Genomic DNA, 27,220 nt, shown 5'->3' on the forward strand with positions numbered 1-27,220 from the left:
ACTGAGGAATTAAAATCTTTAATAAGTCTTCTAATGTATAAAATGGTCTATCCTCCATTAACTTGTGTCCCATCATTCATTTAGGATCTCTTCAATTTTATTCAATAATGCTTTTTAGTTTTGTGTAGCGTTAACACTCTGGAAGTGTTTGTGTAAGACCAGAGTTATTTATTCTTTAAATATTTAGAAGGGATAACTGGTAGAACCTTCTAGATCTAAAAATTTCTTTGTAGGAAGGTTTTTAATTACAGATTTAATTTATGTAATATGATTAAGATTTCTCCTGGGAGCAGATTGGGCAAATTGATTTTTTTTTCCTAGGAATTTGTTAATTTAATCCAAATATTCACATTTATTAACAAAAAGATGTTTATAATATTCTCTTTTTTTAATTTATTGAAGTATAGCTGATTTATAATGTTGTGTTAATTTCTACTCTACAGCAGTGATTCAGTCATACATATATACATATATTTTCTTTTTCATATTCTTTTTCATCACGGTTTTTCACAGGATATTGACTCTAGTTCCCTGTGCTATACAGTAGAACCTTGTTGTTTATCTATTCTGTTTATAATAGTTTGCATCTGTTAATCCCAAACTCCCAGTCCATCCCTCCCCCACATCCCCTACCCTTTGGCAATGACAAGTCTGTTCTCTATGTCTGTGAGTCTGTTTCTGTTTCGTAGATAAGTTCATTTGTGTCATGTTTTAGATTCCATATATAAGTGATATCATATGGTATTTGTCTTTCTCTGTCTGGCTTACTTCACTTAGTATGAAAATCTTGAGGCCCATCTATGTTGCTGCAAATGACATTATTTCATTCTTTTTATGGCTGAGTAATATTCCATTGTGTGTATATATATATATATATATATATATATATATATATATATATATATACCACATCTTCTTTATCCATTCATCTGTCAGTGGACATTTAGGTTGTTCCCATGTCTTAGCTATTGTAAATAGTGCTGCTATGAACACTGAGGTGCATGAATCTTTTTGAATTATAGTTTTATCCAGATATATGCACAGGAACGGGATTGCTGGATCATATGGCAACTCTATGTTTAGTTTTTTAAGGAACCTCCATACTGTTCTCCATAGTGGCTGCACCAATTTACATTCCCACCAACAGTGTAGGAGGGTTCTTAACAGGCACCTTTTGATTCAACACTATTTACAAAAATAGGCAGCCGGTCAACAGGCTTTCTGACCCTTGTTCAAGAGACACTCTCTGAAAAACACAAGCCAGTCAAAAAATAGGCAAGATCTGAACAGGCACTATGTAGAAGATAATGTGCCATTAGCCAGTAAGTATACAAACAGTTCAATCTCTCAAGTCACCAGAGAGTTTGTGATCAAATTCCCTCCCTGACAGCCCAGGAGGCTTTCAGGTACTTCTCTTAAGAGGCAGGAGGCAGCCATGTAAGTTAGATCAGTGATGAGAGCATCTTGGGGCAGCTCTCCCCACGCAGAACGAGGGGGCCATCACTGTCTATTCTTTACTTACATTGGGAGTATTCAGGACCCTCCTTGGAGCCTTCAGATACACGTAAAAACTGTATATCCTGCCATTTAGCAGGTAAGGGAGGCAAGACCGCATCTGGTGAAATCACCAATAAGATGCAGAGAAAATATCCAGACCATCCTTCTTGAAGGTTAAATTCTTTCTTCATGAGAGGAGAATTGGACAATGGGATCACAAAGCAGAGGCAAAGAGGTTTCCGAAGTCCTTTCTGCTTGGTCAGCTGTCATATGCTTCCTCTGAACATTGCTGATCTCAAACATTTTATTTACTTATTTTTTTAATAGATCTTAATTGGCGTATAACTGCTTCACAATACTGTGTTAATTTCTGCTGTACAACAAAGTGAATCAGCCATGTGCATACATATATCCCCATATCCCCTCCCTCTTGAGCCTCCCTCCCATCCTCCCTATCCCACCCCTCTAGATCATCGCAGAGCACTGAGCTGATCTCCCTGGGTTATGCTGCTGCTTCCCACTAGCTATCTATTTCACATTCGGTAGTGTATATATGTCCATACCACTCTCTCACTTCGTCCCAGCTTACCCTTCCCCCTCCCCATGTCCTCAAGTCCATTCTCTATGTCTACCTCTTTATTCCTGTGCTGCAACTAGGTTCATCAGTACCGTTTTTTTTTTTTTAGATTCCATATATATGTGTTAGCATACAGTATTTTTTTTCCTCTTTCTGACTTACTTCACTCTGTATGACAGAGTCTAAGTCCATCCACCTCACTACAAATAACTCAATTTCGTTTCTTTTTATGGCTGAGTAATATTCCATTGTATATATGTGCCACATCTTCTTTATCCATTCATCTGTCGATGGACACTTAGGTTGCTTCCATGTCCTGGCTATTATAAATAGTGCTGCAATGAACATTGGGATACATGTCTCTTTTTGAATTATGGTTTTCTCAGGGTATATGCCCAGTAGTGGGATTGCTGGGTCATATGGTAGTTCTATTTTTAGTTTTTTAAGGAACCTCCGTACCGTTTTCCATAGTGGTTGTATCAATTTACATTCCCACCAACAGTGCAGGAGGTTTCCCTTTTCACCACATCCTTTCCAGCATTTATTGTTTCTAGATTTTTTCATAAAGCCATTCTGACCACTGTGAGGTGATACCTCATTGTAGTTTAGATGTGCATTTCTCTAATGATTAGTGATGTTGAGCATCTTTTCATGTACTTCTAGCCCATCTGTATGTCTTCCTTGGTGAAATGTCTATTTAGGTCTTCTGCCCATTTTTTAATTGGATTGTTTGCTTTTTTGATATTGAGCTCCATGAGCTGTTTGTATATTTTGGAGATTAATCCTTTGTTGTTTCATTTGTAAATATTTTCTCCCATTCGGAGGGTTGTCTTTTTGTCATGTTTATGGGTTTCCTTTGCTGTGCAAAATCTTTTAAGTTTAATTAAGTCCCGTTTCTTTATTTTTGTTTTTATTTCTGTCACTCTAGGAGGTGGGTCAAAAAAGATCTTGCTGTGGTTTATGTCAAAGAGTGTTTTTCCTATGTTTTCCTCTAAGAGTTTTATAGTGTCTGGTCTTACATTTAGGTCTTTAATCCATTTTGAGTTTATTTTTGTGTTTGGTGTTATTGTTCTAATTTCATTCTTTTACATGTATCTGTCCAGTTTTCCCAGCACCACTTATTGAAGAGGCTGTCCTTTCTCCACGGTATGTTCTTGCCTCCCTTGTCGTAAATTAGATGACCATATGTGTGTGGGTTTATCACTGGGCATTCTATCCTGTACCACTGATCTGTATTTCTGTTTTTGTGCCAGCACCATACTGTCTTGATTACTGTAGCTTTGTGGTATAGTTTGAAGTCAGGGAGCCTGATTCTTCCAACTCCATTTTTCTTTCTCAAGGTTGCTTTGGCTATTTGGGGTCTTTTGTGTTTCCATACAAATTGTAAAATTTTTTGTTCTAATTCTGTGAAGAATGCCATTGGTAGTTTGATAGGGATTGCCTTGAATCTGTAGATTGCTTTGGGTAGTATAGTCATTTTCACAATACTGGTTCTTCCAGTACAAGAACATGGTACATTTCTCCATCTGTTTATGTCATCTTTGATTTCTTTCATCAGTGTCTTACAGTTTTCTGAGTACAAGTCTTTTGCCTCCTTAGGCAGGTTTATTCCTAGGTATTTTATTCTTTTTGTTGCAATGGTTAATGGGATTGTTTCCTTACTTTCTCTTTCTGATTTTTTGTTGTTGGTGTATAGGAATGCCAGATATTTCTGTGCATTAATTTTGTATCCTACAACCTTACCAAATTCATTGATTAGTTCTAGTAGTTTTCTGGTGGCATCTTTAGGATTTTCTATGTATAGTATCATGTCATCTATGAACAGTGACAGTTTTACTTCTTCTTTTCCAATTTGTATTCCTTTATTTCTTTTTCTTCTCTGATTGCCATGGCTAGGACTTCCAAAACTATGTTGAATAAGAGTGGCGAGAGTGGACATCCTTGTCTTGTTCCTGCTCTTAGTGGAAATGCTTTCAGTTTTTCACCATTGATTATGCTGCTTGCTGTGGGTTTGTCATATATGGCCTTTATTATGTTGAGGTAGGTTCCCTCTCTGCCCATTTTCTGGAGAGTTTTTATCATAAATGAGTGTTGAATTTTGTCAAAAGCTTTTTCTGCATCTGTTGAGATGATCATATGGTTTTAATTCCTTAATTAGTTAATGTGGTGTATCACATTGATTGATTTGCATATTTTGAAGAATCCTTGTATCCCTGGGATAAATCCCATTAGATCATGGTGTATGATCCTTTTAATGTGTTGCTGGATTTTGTTAGCTAGTATTTTGTTCAGGATTTTTGCATTATGTTCATCAGTGATATTTGTCTATAATTTTCTTTTTTTGTGATATCTTTTTCTGGTTTTTGTATCAGGGTGATGGTTCCTTCGTAGAATGAATTTGGGAGTGTTTCTCCCTCTGCAATTTTTTGGAAGAGTTTGAGAAGGATAGGTGTTAGCTCTTCTCTAAATGTTTGGTAGAATTCACCTGTGAAGCCACCTGATCCTGGACTTTTGTTTGTTGGAAGATTTTTAATTACAGTTTCGATTTCATTACTGTGATAGGTCTGTTTATATTTTCTAATTCTTCCTGTTCAGTCTGGGAAGACTGTACCTTTCCAAGAATTTGTCCATTTCTTCGTGGTTGTCCATTTTATTTTCATATAGTTATGTGTAGTAGTCTCTTATAATCCTTTGTATTTCTGTGGTGTCAGGTGTGATTTCTCCTTTTTCGCTTCTAATTTTATTGATTTGCATCCTCTCCCTTTTTTTCTCGATGAGTCTGGCAAAGAGTTTATCAATTTTGTTTCTTCTCAATGAACCAGCTTTTAGTTTTATTGACCTTTGCTATTGTTTTCTTTGTTTCTGTTTCATTTATTTCTGCTCTGATTTTTTTTTTAATTTTTATTTATTTATATTTATTTTTGGCTGTGTTGGGTCTTCGTTTCTGTGCGAGGGCTTTCTGTAGTTGTGGCAAGTGGGGGCCACTCTTCATCGTGGTGCGCAGGCCTCTCACTGTCGCGGCCTCTCTTGTTGCGGAGCACAAGCTCCAGACGTGCAGGCTCAATAGTTGTGGCTCACGGGCCTAGTTGCTCCGCGGCATGTGGGATCTTCCCAGACCAGGGCTCGAACCCGTGTCCCCTGCATTGGTAGGCAGATTCTCAACTGCTGTGCCACCAGGGAAGCCCTCTGCTCTGATTTTTATGCTTTCTTTCCTTCTACTGACTTTGGGGTTTTTTGTTCTTCTTTCTCTAGTTGTTTTAAGTGTAGGATTAGATTTTTTATTTGAGATTTTCCTTGTTTCTTGAGGTGAGATTGAATTGCTATAAACTTCCCTATTAGAACAGCCTTTGCTTCGTCCCATAGATTTGGGATTGTCGTGTTTTCATTGTCATTTGTTTCTATGTATTTTTTTATTTCTTTGATTTCTTCAGTGATCTCTTGGTTATTTAGTAGTGCACTGTTTAGCCTCCTGTATTTGTGTTTTGTACAGTTTTTTTCCTGTAATTGATTTCCAATATCATAGCATTGTGGTCCAAAAAGATGCTTGATATGATTTCAGTTTTCTTAAATTTTCCAAGGCTTGATTTGTGACCCAAGATGTGATCTATCTGGGAGAATGTTACATGTGCACCTGAGCAGAAATTGTATTCTGCCTCTTTGGGGTAGAATGTTCTATAAATATCAATTAAATCTATCTGGTCTATTGTGTCATTTAAAGATTGTGTTTCCTTATTTATTTTCTGTTTGGATGATCTGTCCATTCATGTAAGTGGCATGTTAAAGTCCCCACTATTATTGTGTTACTGTCGATTTCTCCTTTCATGGTTGTTAGCATTTGCCTTATGTATTGAGGTGCTCCTATGCTGGGTGCATAAACATTTATAATTGTTATATCTTCTTCTTGGATTGATCCTTCGATCATTATGTAGTGTCCTTCTTTGTCTCTTGTAATAGTCTTTATTTTAAAGTCTATTTTATCTGATATGAGTATTGCTCCTCCAGCTTTCTTTTGTCTTCCATTTGCATGGAATATCTTTTTCCATCCCTTCACTTTCAGTCTGTATATGTCCCTAGGTCTGAAGTGAATCTGTTGTAGACAGCATATATCTGGGTCTTGTTTTTTATCCATTCAGCCAGTCTGTGTCTTTTGGTTGGGGCATTTAATCCATTTACATTCAAGGTTATTATCAACATGTATGTTCCTATTACCATTTTCTTAATTGTTTTGGGTTTGTTATTGTGGGTCTTTTTCTTCTCATGTGTTTCCCACCTAGAGAAGTTTCTTTAGCGTTTGTTGTAAAGCTGGTTTGGTGGTGATGAATTCTCTTAGGTTTTGCTTGTCTGAAAAGCTTTTGATTTCTCCATCAAATCTGAATGAGATCCTTGCTGGGTAGAGTGATCTTGGTTGTAGGTTTTTTTCTTTCATCACTTTAAGTATATCTGGCCACTCCCTTCTGGCCTGCAGAGTTTCTGCTGAAAAATCAATTGATAACTTTATGGGGTTTCCTTTATATGTTATATTTGTTTTTCCCTTGCTGCTTTTAATATTTTTAGTTTGAATTTAATTTTTGTTAGTTTGATTACTATGTGTCTTGGTGTGTTTTTCCTAGGGTTTATCCTGTATGGGACTCCCTGTGCTTCCTGGACTTGGGTGACTATTTCCTTTCCCATGTTAGGGAAGTTTTCTACTCTAATCTCTTCAAATATTTTCTCAGATGCTTTCTTTTTCTCTTCTTCTGGGACCCCTGTAATTCAAATATTGGTGCATTTAGTGTTATCCCAGAGGTCTCTGAGGTTGTCTTCAATTCTTTTCATACTTTTTTCTTTATTCTCCTCCTTGGTGGTTATTTCTACCTTTTTGTCTTCCAGCTCATTTATTCGTTCTTCTGCCTCACTTATTCTGTTATTGATTCCTTCTAGTGTATTTTTCATTTCAGTTATTGTGTTGTTCATCTCTGTTTGTTTGTTCTTTAGTTCCTCTAGATCTTTGTTAAACATTTGCATTTTCTCAATGTGTGCTTCCCTTCTCTTTCCAAGATTCTGGATCATATTTACTATCATTACTCTGAACTCTTTTTCAGGTAGATTGCCTATTTCCTCTTCATTTACTTGGTCTTGCAGGTTTTTACATTGTTCCTTCACCTGTGACATATTTTTTTGCCATCTCTTTTTTTTTTTTTTTTATGAGTGGGATTGTCTTCCTGTCTTACTGGTTGGGCACCGGAGTTTGTAGGCTGTTGGGTAGAGCTGGGTCTTGGTGCTGAGATGAAGACCTCCATGAGACCTCACTCTGATGAATATTCCCTGGGGTATGAGGTTCTCTGTTAGTCCAGTGGTTCAGACTCAGAGCTGCCACAGCAGGAGCTTCAGCACAACCCCCGGCTTGTGAACCAAGATCCCACAAGCCATGTGGGGTGGCAAGAAAAAATAAAAAAAGAACCATTACAAAGTAAAAAATAAAATTAGACTAGGAAACTAACAGATATGTTAGAAAGAATATAGAAATAAAAATATAGATGAATCAACAACCAGAAGGTACAACAGTACCACAATAGTAAGAAAGAGGAGGAGGGAAAAGAGAAAAACAAAAAAGAAAAGAAAAAAGAAAAAAAAAGAAAAAATGAGGAAAAGGCCTTGGCTGTGGAGGGTGGGGCCTAAGTAAGGGTGAGGTTTGGGTTGGGGGCCGGGCCTATTTAGGACCCACAGGGCTGGAAAAGGCCCTGGGAGCTGTGGGGGGTGGTGCTCAGGCTCAAGGAAGAGAAGGGGCTGGGCATGCCCCCCACCCCATTCTCAGAGGGCGGGGGACCTCACCTGGGAGCCCAGCAGGCTTTCTGGGCTCGAGTGGGTGGGGTAAACGCCCTCCTCTCCTCTCCTGCTCCTCCCAGAGGACCCCTCCTGCCTGCCTCTCCTGATCTCCCCAGCCTCCCTCCTATGCCCCCAAGGACCCATGTGGCCTGGAGGGGGCCTTGAAGGGCAGAGGACTGGCCTGGGAGCTCAGCAGGTTCCCCAGGCCCAAGTGCGTGGAGCAGTCACCCTCCGCTCCTCTCCCACTCCTCCTGGAGGGCCCCTCCTGTCTGCCTCTCCTGATCTCCCTGGCCTCAGGGACGCCTATCCTGTCTGGCCTCCACTTCTCCTCCCCGCCTCTGTCCCACCATGTCCTACCGGTTCACTTGGGGGTTCCTCCTGTCTCTTTGGGCGTCAGCATCCCCTACCAGTGGGCGGTAGGTGCCCTAGTTGTGGGGAGACGCTCTATAATATTTTCTTAAGATCATCTTAAATTTCGTGAGATCTACAGTAATGTGCCTTTATCATTTCTGATATTGGTAGGTTTTATCTTTTCTTTCTCTTTTTTTGATCAGTCTTGCTAGAAGTTTGTCAGTTTTATTAGTCAAAGAACCATTTTTTGGCCAGATTAAAGAATAACAAGGGAAGCTTTACAGTTCTTATTTGTGCCCTGACTCATGTTAGTATAAACAGGAATATCAGGGATCTTCAATGAATCTTGAGAGAGATCTGGATATTCTGTTCAGACAACACCTATTTTTTTATTTTGAAAACTTTGAAGAGTATGAGGTATTGTTAGCTGAGTTTGAGAGGGGTGCATTGTTATTGTTATTTACATTTGTGTCAGATTAAGCAGGGCCTCTCATTCCTAAGGAAATGCATGGCAGCCCTGCCTAGAGGTTCGATTGGTCTTATCTGTGTAGACTTACTTTATGTTCTCCATCCAGTATGGCACGTGGTCTCGCACAGGTTAGGTGTTGGGGTGGGAACTAGTTTCATGAAGGATAGAATCATTCAGAAGATTACTCTGTGCAGATTTGACTAAACTTGAAGCTCTAGGAATGCTACTGCCTTTTTAGGAAGGCAACTTAAGAAGTTATCATCTCAAGGGCCTTCATTTCTTTTCTTAAAATAACCATATCATTTAAATCAACTGAGTTATTTTCTGGAATCCTACTTGGGAAGTCTAGAAGATATGAGGATTTGAGCCAGATCAAGCCACAAGTGAAGAGCTAGAATAGCCCAAAAGCTGAAAACAAATTAGTTTGTAAAAAGGGAAATGAAGTGCTACAGTGGGTTTCAAGGCCCAGTTGAATGTTAGAGGCCAGGGTGGAAGATGCAGAAATGTTTTCAAGTTCCATGTAGGTGGGCTGGAGTTAAAGACATCCCACAGCTGTCAAAGGCCAGCCAAATCCTTTGGGATGGAACTTCTCATTAGTTTCTGCTCTTCTCCTGGCTCCTTCTACAACATAAGAGCTGAAAAAATAATACATTTTAATTTCAGAATCTTCATTTGAAAATATTTGGGAATCAGACACTCCCCGATAATTGTTTAAATTTTTGAAGAGCACTTAACCTTGTATTATTTCAAAAAGAACTTCCTATCAAGTGTGAATCCAGGGAGCAAAAGAAGCCAAGTACGTGAAGGCTTGTAACTGTTCTCTTGTGGGAATTATTATTCTCTGTGGAATTATTGTGATTTTAAGACCCATTAAGGAAAGTTGACATTCTGACTTTTCATCTTCCACCCGACATCGTTGTTCACTGTTGGTCTGTACCCTGGTTGCCTGGTTGAGCTTCAGTGATGTCTGTGTTCCAGGTCATGATCTTGCTGTGCAATCAGCAAAGCTTCATCTGCACCCACGTTGACTACTGCCACCCTCACTGCTACCTGCACCACAGCCGCTCCTGTGCCCGGCTTGTCAGGGCCATTAAGCTGCTCTACGGAGACTCCGTGGACTCCCTCCGAGAGAGCAGCAGCGTCAGCAACGTGGCTCTCCGGGGCAAGAAGCAGAAGGAGGTGAGCGAATGATCACATGATAATATACCAATGATAGGGAAAATGATGTCCTAACAGTCTTTTCTCTGGAAATGTAAACTTCAACCCACTGCAGTTGCATAAACAGGCCACAGATCTGTGTGATTTCGAGCAAAATTAGAAGATGGGTACAAAAAAGACAAGTGCTTTGTCTTCATGTCCATGAGCAAACATGGGCCCAACTCTTTTCCCAGGCTTATTTCTACAAATAAATATGAACTCAAAGAGGCACTGGTGATAAGTAGGTTGCTGTGGTAGGAAGAACAATGTCCCCCCAAAGATGTCCGATTTCTAATCCTTGGAACCTGTGAATATGCTACCTCACCTGGCAAAAGGGATTTTGCCTATGTGAGTAAGTTAAGAATCTTATAATGGGGAGATTATCCTGGGTTAGCCAAGTGGGCTGAACATAGTCAGAGGTAGAGATGGAGATGTGATGACAGAAGCAGAGGTCAGAATGATGCAGGGCAGTGAGTCCAGGCAGCCTCTAGAAGCTGGAAAGGGCAAGGAAATGGATGATTCCCTAGAGCCTCCAGAAGGAACACAGCCCTGCCAATTCATTTTAGACTTCTGACCTAGAGAACTGTTAAGATAAATTTGTGTTATTTTTTTGCCAGGAAGATTCTAGTGATTTGATACAGCAGTAATAGGAAATGATACAGTTAGAGCTTAAGAAATAAGCAATAAATAGCCCAACTGTTCACTGATAAATAATAGAGTCAAATCAGACTAAAGGAAACTTCTTCAAGAAACTATTACACTTTCTAAGCATTCTGCTGCACTTTCCTGAAAACTGAACAGCTGAGCTGGCAGAAGATGAAGACAGTAACCAGGGCTGCCGTGCTTCTGCTAGGGAAGCCCCGAGTTACCCAACTGCCCCTGAACAGGCGTGATGGCCAAGATGCTCCACCGCGTGCTGCTGGCCGCCCCTGCAGCTGCTTCTCACAAGTGGATTTGCCAAGAGATTTTTATATAATCCCTATTCATTTCAATGAGCATTCATTGTGCACCTGCTGTTGGCACAATATGAGGCCAGATATTCTTGGAGAAATAAAAAATAATTAAGCAGGAGTAGAGGATATTTCTGTTGATACTAAAGAGTTTGTGAACCAGGTTTGGTGGGGTGGGAGGATGGCAATGAAATACAAATCAAGCTAGAGAATATAAGCAATAACAAAAAATGCACAGTTGAGTTGTATATCAATCTGTAATGCTTTAGCACTCACAAAAGGGATTTATTTAATTATGATTTTTTGAATTATGAAAGCAATATGGGTGTATGGAAGAAATTTTAGCTAATACAAGAGCTCCTAAAGAGATCCTAAAGAAAAAAAATATGTATCTCATGCATATCATAAGTGTGCTAATTTGCCTTCTGGAATATGACCTTTTAGTATTTTTTTCAAAGCATATGTATGAGAGTATAAGGTAGGTATACATCATTGACAAAGTACTTTTTGATTCTTGCAAATCTTGTGCAGGAGATACTCTTCATCACATTTTACAGATGAAAATGTTGAGGTTCAGAAAGATGGGATTGTCCACAGTTCACATCTAGAACAGCTAGACTTTAATTTATAAACATGGAATTTCAAAGTCAGGGCTTTTTCAACTAGACTCTCTTGCATCTCCTGGTATTCAAACTACACAAATTCTGAGGGGAAATCAGGTGGGGAAACTACATGAACTGCTAAATGATGACATAAAAAGAAAAATATGTATGTGTATATATGTTTGTATGTGCATGCATGTACATAGACATGCATTTATGTTTGAGATACATGTATGTATGTACATACATGTATCTCAAACATAAATGACACTACATACAAAGAAAACCTATTTTTATTTAGGTAAGTTCTCCTTCATATAAAAACTCCCTTAGCTTTAGAAGAAAACCATATATGTTGAAAATTGTAAAAACACGCCAACCTAATGTTCATTGTTCACCATACACACGCTGAGATTTCTTACTTCCATACCTTTGCTCCAGCTGTATCTTCACCTGTAATCTATACATGGCTGAACCCAAACATCCTTCAAGATCCAACTCAAGTGCCACCTCCTTCTTTTCTGATCTCCCTAGCATTTACCACAGGGCATACTGCAGGTGGATGATTAATGACATTTTCTATTCCTTCTTCCTCTAAACTACAATGATGGTTTACTTGTGCTTTTCACATCCTTCATTCAACTATTCATTCATTCATTGATCCATCCATCCATGCATCTATTCAACAAATTTTAAAGAGATTCTGGACCATGCTGAGTCCATACTGTGTTGGGTATAATAATGGCCAAAGAGATATGGCCCTACCCTTGTAAGATGCACACAGTCTAGTTTAGAGACAGAAATTAATCAAATAAACATCCCAAGTTGATGTAAAATTGCAACAACAATAAGCACAATGAAGGAGAAACACTCTGTGCTGAGAGATCTTATGAATAAGACTTTGAACCAAGGATGATGGCTGGAGCACGGAGGACCGTGGTGCCTGATGAGGCTGCACAAGCAGGTAGAGAGCAGACCAGGTTGAGCCTCTGAGGCCTTGGGAAGGATTTTAGTCTTTATCCTGTGAATAGTGACAAGCACTGAGAGGTTTTTAAGATTGCTCTGCCTGCAAAGCGGGGCTACTTACATCCCTATTTCTCTTCTCACTTAATTATAAAGCTTCTTGAGAACTGAGGCAGTCTTGCACATTTTGTATCCTGTGTGATACCTAACAGAGTACCTCACTATGGCAGAGGGACTATAATATTGAATGAGTGAGTGGGCTATAGAGTTCTATGGTGTTTCATGAGTGCCTTCCACCTCTGGCCCATCCAGGACACTGGCCTGAAGCAGCAGAAAACATTACCAACCTTACATGTTGCTTACATTTTTGAAAGGGAAAGGGAAAGTAAAGCAAGAGTATAAGTGTTCCCTAACCCTAACACATTTAAATTAGTCATGCAGGTGGAGAGCTGAAAAGATGTATTGAGTCTTCTGTGATAAACATTTTATTTCCAAAATGCCAGCCTCCTGTTCAAGCTTCTTTTTTATTCTCTCATGATGTTTCCATTTGCCTGTTCTGAATCTGTCACATAAATGAACAATGCCCACATTTTCAGAGCCCAAATGAAAACAGAGTAGGCAATAAATCAAGAATAAAAGCAGTGATTCTGATTTAAATCGAAACTTATGAGCAATTGGTATTTCATTCGTGTTTCCTTTTTAATTGGTTTTTATGGCAGAATATATTTGTGGCAGCTAGTACATTTTGTAACCCATCTAACTCTGATCAATCTGCTAATCTACATTTCAGTGCTCAGAGACTCACTGTACATTCTGTTCGTCTGTTTTAGTGCACTTCCAAATTTGAGAGGTTTAGATAAGCTATCACTATATATATCACCTTCACCAAAAGGTGAATTCACCAAAGAATTCTTTGATTTTTCCTGTATATCTGTACCTTGTCTAATGCTATGTTCTGAACATAGTAATGTGCAATTAGTGCTTGCTGATGGAAATGGGTGGATAAAACATTTTTTCCTTTCAGCCAAAAAGGAGAGGTAAATAAAAGGTTATATGTGCCCAAAAAAAGAAAGGGCATAGTGTCCATAAATTTTGTGAAGCCAGTGTAAATGGCAAGAGGCCACCTGATTTCCTGCAGGACTAATATTTTTCTAAAGCTGTGGAAAACACAGCTGTGAGGCCAGGACCAAGCCCTAGGCCTTGATTTCATTGGTCGGAATTACTCTTCACTATGACATACATAACTCCTATGTCAAAGATGTATGAGACACAAAGGGTCTGGGTTACCTCTGGGGAAATACTATACTTCTATTGGCATGTTTCTTTCCAGAAACATGAGGCAATCCCTTTCCCAAAGAACCCAGTAGGCTGACTCCAATTTTCCCAAACTTTAAATACCTCATTATTTCCACAGTGTTATCATCATTTATGACATGTATTTCCTTTTCTACTTATCTTGAATTTTCATTTGTTTGCTAGCTGTCTCTCCTGGTAAGATAGACTCTCCAGAAGGGCCAGTATCATGGGGGTTTTGCTCCTCAGCATATCCTCAGAAGTTAGCCCTGTTCCTGGCATATGGTTAATTCTTAATAAACATACTTGAATTATTAAATGAATAAGTAAAATTTTTACTTAAAACTAATTACGTATTATGCCTCCGTTGTCAACAATATTTTGCTGTAAGGAATAGAAACATATTGAGATTTGTTCAAATAATTAGTTTCTTCAAAGGATATAGCAGAATCTCATGAAACCAAGGACAGGTGGGAAACACAATCAAACCTCAAAGGAATGAGATCAAAGCTGCTGTCCATCTCAGGGTGGACAGAGTCTCTCATCTCTGCTTCTTTCTGCATCATCTCTGTCTGCTGACTCATCTCTGTCCCCTGACCAGCAACCCCTGCTTTATTCATCTTGTACTTAGACTGAAGTCTCAAGGTTGCATCATCATTTCTCAGCCCCAGTAACCATCACTAAATGAATCAGACTCAGTCCCCTAATTCCCTAGGACAGGAATTTGATGGGACCAACCCCTCCTCTTTCTGATCCAAACACCACAAGTGATAATTCCCTGGACAGTTAAAGGGTTGGTTTTGCACTAGAGATTTTATCCGTAGTGGTCAGGATGAGGACAAGAAAGAGGGAGCCAATTATAATGAATATGTCCAAGATATATACATAGAAGAAAATTACAGTAGTCCAAGTTCTACACCATCCCATAGCAAGCATGTCCCAGTATCCCTGCCAGCTCTTGGGACTGTATAACGTCCTCCCACTGACCATAGCTGCCTCTGGTAGATCGACTCAACAATGAATGACATCCTCTATTAGTGATGAATTCTGTCCTTCAGTCTTGGGTTACTAGTTTTGGTTTTCTTTGCAGTCCCTGCTTGATGTGTGTTTCCAACCACCACCTACATCTCACAGTCCAGTGAAATTTCTAACTCTTCAGGAACCACTAATAACCAATAAATGCCTTCAGAACCAGTCTCCTACTCCATCCATTTTCTTACTCTCTTCTAGCTAAGTTTTACACCACGTTACCATAGAAAAAAGCAACTGATGATAATGTTGTTAGTCTGAGTCAGCGTCACACCAGTAGAGGACTTTAGGGACCTCACATAGGGTACCCAAGTGCCCATCACACGTGTACCCATCTTTAATACCTGTTTTCAGGCCTGAACAAATCACTCAAGAAGAGTTCCTAACCCATCACCCTAGTGTAAAAGCCTTTCCAATTCCCTTCCCTTTCCACTAAAACAAACATCCTAATAATCTTGAAGCCAGCAGAACACACCAGGCTTCTTAAGGAACATGCCAGGATATTAAATATTTGATATTTGAGAAGCTTGACTTATACCTTCTGTCCCCAGCAGACAGGATTAAACGGAAGCCTACATTTCACAGAGTGTGAGAAACAGACATAAATGTTTGTCCTTTTTCCTCTGAGTATTTTTCTGTATCTGCTTGCTTAAAATTCCTATAAATTAATCAAAAGTATTGTTCAAAGGTAACCCTGAAAAGATAAAATGTCCAGCCAAAGGAGGAAGCAATAAAATATTTTAAAAATTTAAAAATCAATTTAAAAATAACTCTAACGACCTGGGGGATATTCATCATAAAATCACAGTGAAATGAAATGTTTAAGACTGTGTACCACATATATAGCATCATCACAGCTTTGCTAAGATGCACAGGGGGACAGAAGACTGAAAGGAACCAAATAATGAGTTGAAGATTATAAGGATTTTTATTTTCTTCTTCATAGTTTTTTTGTATTTTCCAGGTATTCTGCAATTTACATTTTGTTTTTTTATAAATAGAAAGAATAAAAGCAGAAAGATGCCACTTTTTAAATACCTTGATTTTTTACAAAGTCAGATACACCCCTATATTTATATGGAAGATGATTGCCATTTATGATTTTAGAAGCTTTCAAATTATATAAAATAGGCATGATATTTATGCTATATTTTGCTTTTACATTCACAGGGGGGGAAAAAAGCATTGCAGGATTTCTCTCCCCGGATGATATTTATTCCCAAGCAGGATTTCTCTCCCTAAATGATATGTGTTCCCAAGTATGTGCCTCCGCTTTTTTTTTTTTTTTTTTTTAATCTTTAGAAAACACAGCAAGAGCTCTGATTCATCTGCTTCCAAGTAGACTCATTTAAAAGTTCATTCCATACCGGTCACATAACAGATGCATTGTCTTGGGTCTTTTTGTCAGAGTTTTGAAAGACTTTCTTGGAACATGCATGTACTTTTTAGATTTGCTTTTTCTTTCAAAATATCTCCATCTATAACACTGTGAAGCTCTGTTCAGAAATTCTTAAGGAGTTCAGTTGTTTTCCCTTGGCACTGAGGGAGAGAGTGTTTCATTGACATGTCACTGGAAAAACAAATGAGCATTTATACTGTGCAAAGGGATGGTTTCCCTGTTTGCACAGCCTGGAGTGCAAAAATGGAGGCATCAGGACTCAGGATAAATAAACAAGGGCCTGCCACCACTGGAGCAATCATTCTCCCAGCTGCTCTGTCCACTCCATTCCTTGGCACTTAGAGAGTCAGGGGAAGAAAATGTCTCCTCCGTGTGTATGCAGATGTCAGGCCTATTCTGGACCCTGGTTGAGGGGACAATTTGAAAGAAGAGCTGCTGCCTCCAATAGACAAGTATGTTTTTTTTAAAAAAACAAAAAAACAACACTTTACCTGGATGATGGATGCTATGAACTCGTACTTCGTTGATGAGTCTTTTATCTTTCACTTCCTAACACTCCTCTGTGAAACATCTTCTCTTCCAAATAATCAACTTGTAACATTCAACCCTTTAAAGGGATTATTAGAGAGAGTGACTTTTAACTGGCAATATTTAAAAAGATTTGTGTTTTTCACAGCTTGGTGGAATATAATTAGCCCTGAAATGGAAATCAGGAGATCCTGTCCTTTCTACTAATTCTACTAATAACCAGCTCTGCAATTTGGTCAAGCTACTCCACCTCTCTGGGTCCTGGTCTCCTCAGTGGTAAAAGAGGAGTTTGTGGCTAAATACCCCTAAGCTATCTTTTCATGACAAAATTAACTACTTTTATCACTTTCAGAAAGTGCAGGCCCATAAAAAGTCCTTACTGAAATCATCTGTTGCATTAGAAGCAGTTGGTTGTTTGGAGAATTTGGAGGAAAGCAGCACTGTTGGGTTTTGAGAGAACACAACCCTCTTCGCCACCTATCTTCTGTTCTTTCCAGTGCTCAGATAAATCATGCCTGAGGACGCCTTCTCTGAAAAAGAGAGTTTCAGATGCCAACCTAGAGGGGAAAAAGGACTCTGGAATGCTGAAATACATCAGACTACAGGTATTGATGCATGGATCAGAAATGTTCGCGGAAAAAAATAAAAAATAAAAAATAAATTAAAAAAAAAAAAAAGAAATGTTCGCGGAGCAGTAATAAGGAGGGAACTCCAGATATCCTGTTTGCTAATGTTTGGGACATACAATGTGCCAACTGGCACAGTGTTGGCAGAAAGGCCCCTCTAATTTGGTGAGCAAGAGTGCTACCAAGTATGCAAGGAAAAATCCCTTCTTGCTGGACAGCCAACTTCCATAGAGACAAGGCTTGGGGAGCTTGGCTGGAGCCGTGCCTCTTCCCATTCTCTCCACTCCAATGGAGCCAGCTTCCCACCAATGCTCACAGGTGGGAACGATGCTCACAGGTCTTGGAATGAGACAGTCGGGGTTCAAATCCTATACCTGCTGCTCTGGCTCTGGGACCTTGGGCAAGTTAACTTAATTTTTCTCAGTTTTAGTTGCCTAATCTCTAAAATGGGGATTTTAACACTAGACCCATCTCAAAGAATTATTGCATGGATTAAAAAAGATAGTAAATTTACGTACTTATCCAGTGCTTGATACGGTTATATTGTTATTACACCCTAAACTCTAAATCATAATACATTTCCCAGGGGAAGAGAAAAAAAAGTTTCATGTTTTTCTAGAAAGTGTTTTAAGTGATGGTTGAAGACCTAGACTTGCCCCAAACCTACACTTATCACCAAAATTATTTGAAATAATGGATTAAATGGGATTTTGTTGGCTAACCTGGAGCAATAACCACAGTATATAATGTTTTGAAGGGAAAATGCCATCCAAGTTCACTGGCTTAGAAAACTAACTTTCTGAATGGAACTCCTTTATAAATTAGAGGCTGATCACAGTTTCCAGTGGAAATCAGCTTCTAACAGGAAGGAAGATAAGATGCTATGAAAGTCCACCAGGACTTTAAACACAAAGATATATTAGCTGGAGTCCTTCTTTCTCACAGAGCTATACTTATTCTACAGTTTATTCCCTAGGTGGTTGCAAATTAGTTTTTGTGGTGAAAGTATTATAAAATTAATACGATTTGGGGGTAATTATACATCAACTAATAGGGTATAAAGCTTATTATACATCATGCCAATAAATACGCTCCCACTTTAGAACGTATTTTAAGGTCATTTAAGGAAAGCAGAGAGAGGGGAAGTGACACTTAACACTCTAGAGGAGTACAACAATCAGTGTCTTCAAAGATTTTACAACATCATTTCCATCTTTTCCCAGGTAATGAGCCTGTCGCCTGCTCCCTTATCTCTGCTAATCAAGGCAGCACCAATTCTGACGGAGGAGATGTATGGAGACATCCAGCCAGCTGCCTGGGAGCTCCTGCTCAGCATGGATGAGCACATGGCGGGGGCAGCAGGTAAAGAAAGACCACCTGGGACCCTGGTCCTGCTGCCACTCATCCCAGCGTTTAAACAAGAGAGAGGCACATTCATTCCATTTTCACCCTTAGGTCAGATTGCTAGCAATAGCTGGACCTCTAGACAGAGGTGTGCACTGAACGGAAACAGGCCTAGGTTCTGTGTGCACCCTTTTCATGTCACTGTAGAGTTTGCACAAGGGCAGCATGTCTCTCCCAAGATGTTACCAAATTATAGAGAATGATTTCCCCCAGAACCTACATTTTCACTATATTTCACAAAAGATAAAATTCTTTTTGTGCGTTGTGATTTCCCAGATTGACCATGAACGACCATCATTAATTTTATTAAATCTTATGTGAGTGATAGTCTGTGTTCAAATCACAGTATCAAAATAAATTTGTGAAATTTAAGTGACGTGTCCAAAGCCACATAGCTAACAAATGGTAGAGGTAAAATCTGGATTCTCCATCGTTTTCCACTTTTTGTGCATATTCCTTTATTTTATAGTTATTTTAATTGAAAATGCTCATGGTTAAAATTCAAATAATAGAAAAGTGTATGAAGTTTAAAAGTATCACCCTCTTTCCCATGACTCCCAGTCCTCTTTCTCAGAGGTGACAATTTTTAAATTTCCCAGGAAATCTCTAGGGTAAACTATGCATATATATATATATATATATATATATATATATATATATACCTATGTATGTATATATTATGTTTCCTTTTTCACACAAATAGGACATACCATAAAGACTTCTGCATTTTTCATTTTTCATTTTTATCTAGGAGACTTTTTTAAGAGTTTACTTGAGCGAAAATTGATTCCAATCAGGCAGTGCCAAGCTAGAAGTGGTTAGGAGCACTCCACCAAGAGTAGCTCAGGGAGAGACTTTTATAGAGAAAAGGCAGAAGCAAAGAAAGGCAATTATTGATTGTCTGTAGCATAAAGCCTAGTTGGCTGTTTGTGATTGGTTATCCTTAGCATTTTGATTTGTAACCTTGAGGTGTTTACAGGCATAGATTTTGGTTTGCTTATGTAAGCTGCCATGACATTAGAGCCACCTCAGTCTAATGGTCTCCTTTTAAAACAACTTAACAATTCCCCCCTTTTGGTCATCCTCCCGTATGTGAAAAATTGACCAAAAATTTAGTATTAATGCCACTCTTTGTCACCATCAGAGTTAAGTTTCTCTTGTCTCATTGTGAAACTCATAGGTTATGATGTCATGTCCGTGGAAGAATTGTTCTGCTGTTCATCTCCTTGTTCATCTTGTTTCTGTTTCTCCAAGAACAGTAAGACCAGCTAATGTACTGCTGATGGCTGTGAACATGCATTTAAGACCTTTGAGAGAATATAGCACACCACAGAGACTACAGTGATAACTATTAGGAGGATAATATCAAGAGACTGAAGTGTACCCCTTAGCCAGGGCCCCAGTGAACCAAACTAGCTGGTATCAAATAACTCAAAGGATGTACCTGTTTAACCAAGTGGCTTGTTTGTTAATTTTCTGTATTTGCTACAATACTAGAGATATTGATCAAGGCGCTGCAGGAGACATTTGCTATGGCACATGTTCAGCCAATAACTAATCTAAAGCAATTCTATTATCTAAATTTACCTTAGCAAGAAAATCTTGGGAATTTGGTTGTTCAGCTACGGCCTTAGCAGTAGATTCATCAGCAGTTGCCAGAGTTAAGGAGCATTATCTTCCTATGCATTAACGGAGAAAAAAAGCAAGTAGTGAAAAGGCAGAAGGAATAAACAATTCATATTGGTGTTAAAGACCTTGATCTGCAATCTTGGGAGACAGCTGTCTACCACAAGATGCCATCTGCCTCTGGGTAAGGACCTCCTTAGTCGATTTTAATTTTAGGTCTCCAGCTGGTATGCAGTTCCAAGAGTTTGGAGAAGCCCTTTTTTTTTTAATTAATTAATTTATTTATTTATTTTTGGCTGTGTTGGGTCTTCGTTTCTGTGTGAGGGCTTTCTGTAGTTGCGGCGAGCGGGGGCCACTCTTCATCGCGGTGCGCGGGCCTCTCACTGTCGCGGCCTCTCCCGTTGCGGAGCACAGGCTCCAGACGCGCAGGCTCAGCAGTTGTGGCTCACGGGCCTAGTTGCTCCGCGGCATGTGGGATCTTCCCAGACCGGGGCTCGAACCCGTGTCCCCTGCATTGGCAGGCAGATTCTCAACCACTGTGCCACCAGGGAAGCCCCTGGAGAAGCCCTTTTTAACTGAGGGATGTGGACCCAAGGTTCAATTCCATGAAGTTTTCTAAGTAGTTTTAATTGTATATATTGATTAGAATTCTTAATACTTAGAACCGTTTTTTCCTAGTGAAACTAAGATGTAAGCAATTGTGGAGTGTCTGTTATACTACCATTCTGTGGGTTGGCAAATTTATAAATACATTTCACGATTTCTGGAAGTATATTCTTTCTCAGTAAATTTTTCATTGTGGCACAAAACGTGTTTAGTAATAAACCCAAATATCTCTAGTGCCTCTGTAAAGGAAGCCAAAAGTAGATAAAGCTATGTTCAGTAATTGTTTCAGTATAGTATCTTATTTGGAAATGATCTAGATATTCAATGAATATCCATCATTTAACTTATCTCAGCATAACTTTAAGGTTTCAAGTTACCAAAAAAGGTTTTAGAAACTATTTTTAAGTAGACATACCATAAAGCATAATGTTGAAAAATTTATTTATAAACTTTTTACTTTTTTAAAAAGTAAACTTTTATTTACATCTATTTAATGTATTTGTTCTTAACAATTATGTTTAGAATATTCATGAAAATTTCATGAGACATTAAACAGATAACCATCATTTTAAGTTATTTTTCTTGCTGACAAATTCTATAACATGAGTTTATTTGACTTTTAGTAAACCTAGGTAGGATAAAAGTATTATATTTAATGCTAATAACTCTAAAGACATGCCTATTTTGATTAAACCAACAAACTTAAACCACCTTTTATTTACTGAAGATTATCCTAGATCAAATGAACTTGAAAAAAATTTTGGTTAGTTTCTGTATTTCTGAGAGTATACTTGATTTATGTAAATGCTTGTTTGTCTTTAAGCCAATTAATAGAGCTCTTTACACATTAATTTTGGCAATACCATCCAAAGGTAGAAAAATATCACACATCTACAACATACGAACAGAGATATACATAAACATACAGACAGATGCAGAGATCTTATAGCTTTAGTTTTAAAATTTTAGCCATGAGACAGGTATGATAATGCAAAACTGACTAGTTTATAAAAGAACAGTTGGATCTAAATTGTGTTTCTGGCAGATAAAATAAGTTAAGGTTACCTGCTCAGATAGCTAAAACTTTTACTAATATTTGTGGAAAAGACTTTTAAGATTTTTCATTCACATAATTTCCAAAACAGCTCCCTTCTTTTTCTGATAAGAATTACTTCCCTGAAGTTTACATTTCCAGAGATGGCTTTGGGTTCCTAGAGAAGACCAGGTAGAACGTTTGTATCTCAAAGGCACAGAGAAAAGATATAAATTTCTCCAAGAAAGGCTTTTGTTTCCTAAATCCAGATTTTTTTTTTAACAATATCTGCAAGCCTTTTGAGATAAATAGGGGAAATTTGGGGATAGGTAAAAACGATAGGTGGGCTTTGAGTTGTTTCTAGAGCCACATTTCTGTTCTTATAAAGACTTAGTATGTTAGACAGTTGTTTTTAATTCCTTGAAAGATTGGGTTGCAACCTGAATATCAAGATGCTGACCCAACCATCCAACTACATTACTCTCAGTTTACTTCTTTATATCAGGGAGAAGAGCTCTAAGATGGAAATCAAAAGATTCCTGCGTTCTAGGGCTGTGTGTCTTTGGAATGCTTCAGTAAATCCTTCTACAATGGCTTCAGGATGTTTATCTTTCCCTCTGGGTACATAGTTTTATTTTAGGTTAGGGGAGAAGGCCTAAAAAATAGTTCCTATCAGGCTCTGAATATCAGCTTCCAATTTGGTCAACTTCTGACTATAGAGCTAATTAAAAAAAAATTTTTTTTTTCAAATATCTTGTCAGGTTTGAGCGAGACAAGCAGTAAATATTCCTGGCCATATTGAACTACCCCATGAGCACAACATCCAGAGCCACTCCCAAAGATAGCCAAAAGAAAGAAGGACTTGGACAATTCCCCTGAGAGCTGGCTATGGTAGGACCCTCGCCACAAAAGGAATGTAACCCACATTTCTGCCTGGCTATATTTTTGAGTTCCCCAACCTGATGATTGCCAAGCTAAGTTCTCAGGACAAAAAATGAGATGGACAAGAAAGCAATAGCTGTCCCTGGGAGAGAAAGGATCAATAACCTTTTTTTTTTTTGTGGTAATTTGGAAAGGAAGCGGCCATGTGAAATTTTACCTTCTTCTCTCAACCAGGCACCACAGGTAGACATCTGGGGGAGCTGACGTTAGTAAACATTCTTACTCTTCGCTGGTCTCTGCCAGTTTTCCCGGGATGATGTCTGCAGGCTCCAGAGTGAGGGAGGCATTCCAGTGGGTCTCATCCTGGTCACCAGTAACTGTAAAGGAGGAAAAATAATTTTCCCTCTGCCCTTAATAGTCAGCGCCTGGCTGAAATACTTTTTCCTCTAGGATAACTCATAAATGGATAGGCTTATCTAAGATGGTTTAAAGTTCTCCACTGTGGCCAGTGTAATTCGAGATTATCTTTGGTATAGTTAACCTACTTGTTCAGCCTTAAAAAAAAAAAAAAAATTCTGTTCACCTGAGACCTCACACTAGAGACTCAGTCCAGTTTTAAGTCAGACCCAGTCTGACCCTGGATCCAGTCTGGTTTCTAAATTGGAACCAGTCCATTCCTGAGCCCAGTCTGGTTTTTAAGTCTGACTCATTCCAACTCCAGCCAGTTTCTGGACCCAGCATGAAAAAGAAAGTCTCAGATAAAGCCTGCAAGCTCATAACACAAAAACTTCAGTGCTAGGATTTGAGAGGGACTTACCCATGACCTCCAGAGGCAGCGAGAAAGCAGCAAGCTCAAGGTCTCAACAGATACCTATGCCGGGTTGCTCACTGCTCCTGTGGGCTGTTGGGGAGGTCTCCTTTGGTTCCCTCTTCTGACACCAGGACTGTTAAAAGGTAAACTGAGGCATATTAAAAATTTGAACAAAAATCAATTTGAATTGAGAAATGCCAAACAAGAAGTGGTTAGGAGTTCTCTCTAGGAGACCATTTTTAACATCAGACTATAAGTTTACCTGTTCTTTTTAATGGCTACCAAATATTCCATTGAATGAATGGATATAACATAATTTATTTAACCTGGAAATTTTAGTTGATTCTTGTCTTTTGCTTTTTTATACTATGCTGCATCAAATGTCTTTGTAAAATATCTTTGTTCACATTAAGTCTCAGATTTTTGCTTCTCTACCAAGTATTTCTCAGAAGGGCATGCTCCCTAAATATGGGACAGCCATGGACATTTTCATGGAAGTTATGAACAGGGGGACTGAGCTTTAAGAAAAGCTAGAAGGAAGAGGAAATGGTGTATGCAAAGCCACATGGGGTGTGGAAATGCACTGGGTTTATTTGGAAAGCCTGAGGAGGAATTGAGACTGGGGTGGTTTTTGTAAAGAGGTTGCTAGTCTGTAATATTAGGCAAGTGAGCAGGTCTCACGTTGTAACAGACCTTGAACAACAGGGTTAGGAGTGTGGACTTTCCACTGAACTGTGGGAAACCACTAAGGGGTTCTGAGCCAAAGAGTAATGTTGTATATAGTGTTGAATTATTACCAAGTTTAATGTGGCAGTTTAATGAGTGGAGTGGCTTGGTTTTAGAAACAGTGATTTTTAGATGACGAGGAGACATATCAGTGGTGATATGACACGAAAGCTAATGAGAAACGCCATAGCTAGAGAGAAACTTGGGAAAACTTGATATACGTGGCAGCTGAAGCAATGAGAGAGGATGATTTCCAGGGGAGAAATGATTCCGGGGGAGGATGATTTCTTGGTATAGAGGAGAGGGCTGAGGAATGAACACTAAGCCATTGGCCTTCTCTACCTTCAAAGGACAGGAAGAAGAGCTGACCAGCAAAACCCAGAAAAATGACCAGAAAAGTAGAACTTAAGTAATCTCAAACCATGGAAGTAGAGGAAGATCCTTTTCAAGGAGATTGTTATGAAAGTGTTAAAAACTGAAAGAAAAGAAATGCTGTAAAAGTACCACTGGATCTGCTGATTAGTGAGCATTACAAGAAAACTAATTTCAGTAAAGAGATTGAGGTAGAACTCCAACTGCAATGACTTAGAGAGTGACGATGGTGTTTAAAAATTGAGACAGTACACTTTAAAGAAAAGTAAAGAAAGGAGAAAAATTGGAAATTTAAGGAGGTGGTAGGATTAAGAAACAGATTATCAAAAGCTACTGATGACAGTAGCTCACATTTGTTATAGAACTATATCATACACACTATCTTACTTGATCCTCATGACAATGATTTTATAAATGAGCAAAATCCAACTCAGAAGGTTGAAAGGACTTCTTTTTTTTTTTAACATCTTTATTGGAGTATAATTGCTTTACAATGGTGTGTTAGTTTCTGCTGTATAACAAAGTGAATCAGTTATACATATACATATGTTCCCATATCTCTTCCCTCTTGCATCTCCCTCCCATCCTCCCTATCCCACCCCTCTAGGTGGTCACAAACCACCGAGCTGATCTCCCTGTGCTATGCGGCTGCTTCCCACTAGCTATCTATTTTACGTTTGGTAGTGTATATATGTCCATGCCACTCTCTCACTTTGTCACATCTTACCCTTCCCCCTCCCCATACCCTCAAGTCCATTCTCTAGTAGGTCTGTGTCTTTATTCCCGTCTTGGGGTTGAAAGGACTTTTAACCAAGTGCACACAGCTCAGAATTAGCAGAGCCAGGAAATCAAACCCAGATCTTTTGACTACAAATAGCTGCCCTTTCCATATACCACATTGCCTCTAAAAAATAAAATATTCTTTAGAATTCTGTAGTACTTTTCATGTCACAAGGCACTTTCTCATACATTATTTTATTCTAACAACAAATTTGGAGGCAGCTATCAGCAGCATCCTCATCCTCATCCTCGTCATTGATATTTTACCAATAGAGAAACAAAGGTTAAGAAGTTAAGAGGCTTGGCCAAGATCAATAGGAGAGAAGTTTCAGAGCTGGGATTCAACCCCAGTTGTTCTAACAATTGCCTGAGCATGTTTTGAGGATCTGGGAAAAAGTACAAGAGAGTTTTTAAATTATATTTTTATGATCAACACTGGCTCCTCCATCTATGCTACAGAGTGTATTTCTTTTCCTCATTATTCATTGACTTTGTAACTTATCATAGCATTGATCTTTCTCTTATTCATATTTGGCTTTCCCCAAATTAAAAAACAACAATGGTATTATGGTTCATGAAATCTCTTTTGGTTTCTCAATCTCTACTGCCTCTTGGAAGGGTAGATGTTTCTAATAGAGTCTACCTTATGAATGTTATTTTTATTTTTAAAAAATTTTTTTAACATCTTTATTGGACTATAATTGCTTTACAATGTTGTTTTAGTTGCTGCTGTATAACAAATTGAATCAGCTATACATATACATATATCCCCCTATCTCCTCCCTCTTGTGTCTCCCTCCCACCCTCACTATCCCACCCCTCTAGGTGGACACAAAGCACTGAGCTGATCTCCCTGTGCTACGCGGCTGTTTCCCACTAGCTATCTATTTTACATTTGGTAGTGTATATATGTCCGTGCCACTCTCTCCCTTCGTCCGAGCTTAACCTTCCCCCTCCCTGTGCCCTCAAGTCCATTCTCTATGTCTGCGTCTTTATTCCTGTCCTGCCCCTAGGTTCTTCAGAACCAGTTTTTTTTTTTTTTACATTCCATATATATGTGTTAGCATATGGTATTTGTTATTCTCTTTCTGATTTACTTCACTCTGTATGACAGACTCTAGGTCCATCCACCTTACGACAAATAACTCAATTTCGTTTCTTTTTATGACTGAGTAATATTCCATTGTATATATGTGCCACATCTTCTTTATCCATTCATCTGTTGATGGACACTTAGGTTGCTTCCATGTCCTGGCTATTGTAAATAGAGCTGCAATGAACATTGTGATACATGACTCTTTTTGAATTATGGTTTTCTCAGGGTATATGTCCATTAGTGGGATTGCTGGGTCGTATGGTATTTCTATCTTTAGTTTTTTAAGGAACCGCCATAGTGGCTGCATCAGTTTACATTCCCACCAACAGTGCAAGAGGGTTCCCTTTTCTCCACGCCCTCTCCAGCATTTATCGTTTGTAGATTTTTGATGATGGCCATTCTGACTGGTGTGAGGTGATACCTCATTGTAGTTTTGATTTGCATTTCTCTAATGATTAGTGATGTTGAGCATACTTTCATGTGTTTGTTAGCAATCTGTATATCTTTTTTGGAGAAATGTCTATTTAGATCTTCCGCCCATTTTTGGATTGGGTTGTTTGTTTTTTTGCCATTGAGCTGCATGAGCTGCATGTATATT

General features: G+C 38.7%; 1 protein-coding gene across 6 annotated transcripts in view; it reads left to right on the forward strand.

Moving 5' to 3' along the window:
• UNC80 (unc-80 homolog, NALCN channel complex subunit) overlaps positions 1–27,220 on the forward strand; it is a 239,477-nt gene that overhangs the window by 131,672 nt on the left and 80,585 nt on the right. For all 6 annotated transcript variants that reach the window (XM_036858465.1, XM_036858466.1, XM_036858469.1 and 3 more), the window contains exons 28-30: positions 9,678–9,878; positions 17,158–17,265; positions 18,510–18,648. In XM_036858465.1, the coding sequence (XP_036714360.1) occupies positions 9,678–9,878; positions 17,158–17,265; positions 18,510–18,648 (448 nt within the window). The remainder of the gene's footprint in view (positions 1–9,677; positions 9,879–17,157; positions 17,266–18,509; positions 18,649–27,220) is intronic.

Source organism: Balaenoptera musculus, chromosome 7 (assembly GCF_009873245.2).
Source record: "Balaenoptera musculus isolate JJ_BM4_2016_0621 chromosome 7, mBalMus1.pri.v3, whole genome shotgun sequence".
Taxonomy (NCBI): Eukaryota; Metazoa; Chordata; class Mammalia; order Artiodactyla; family Balaenopteridae; genus Balaenoptera; species Balaenoptera musculus.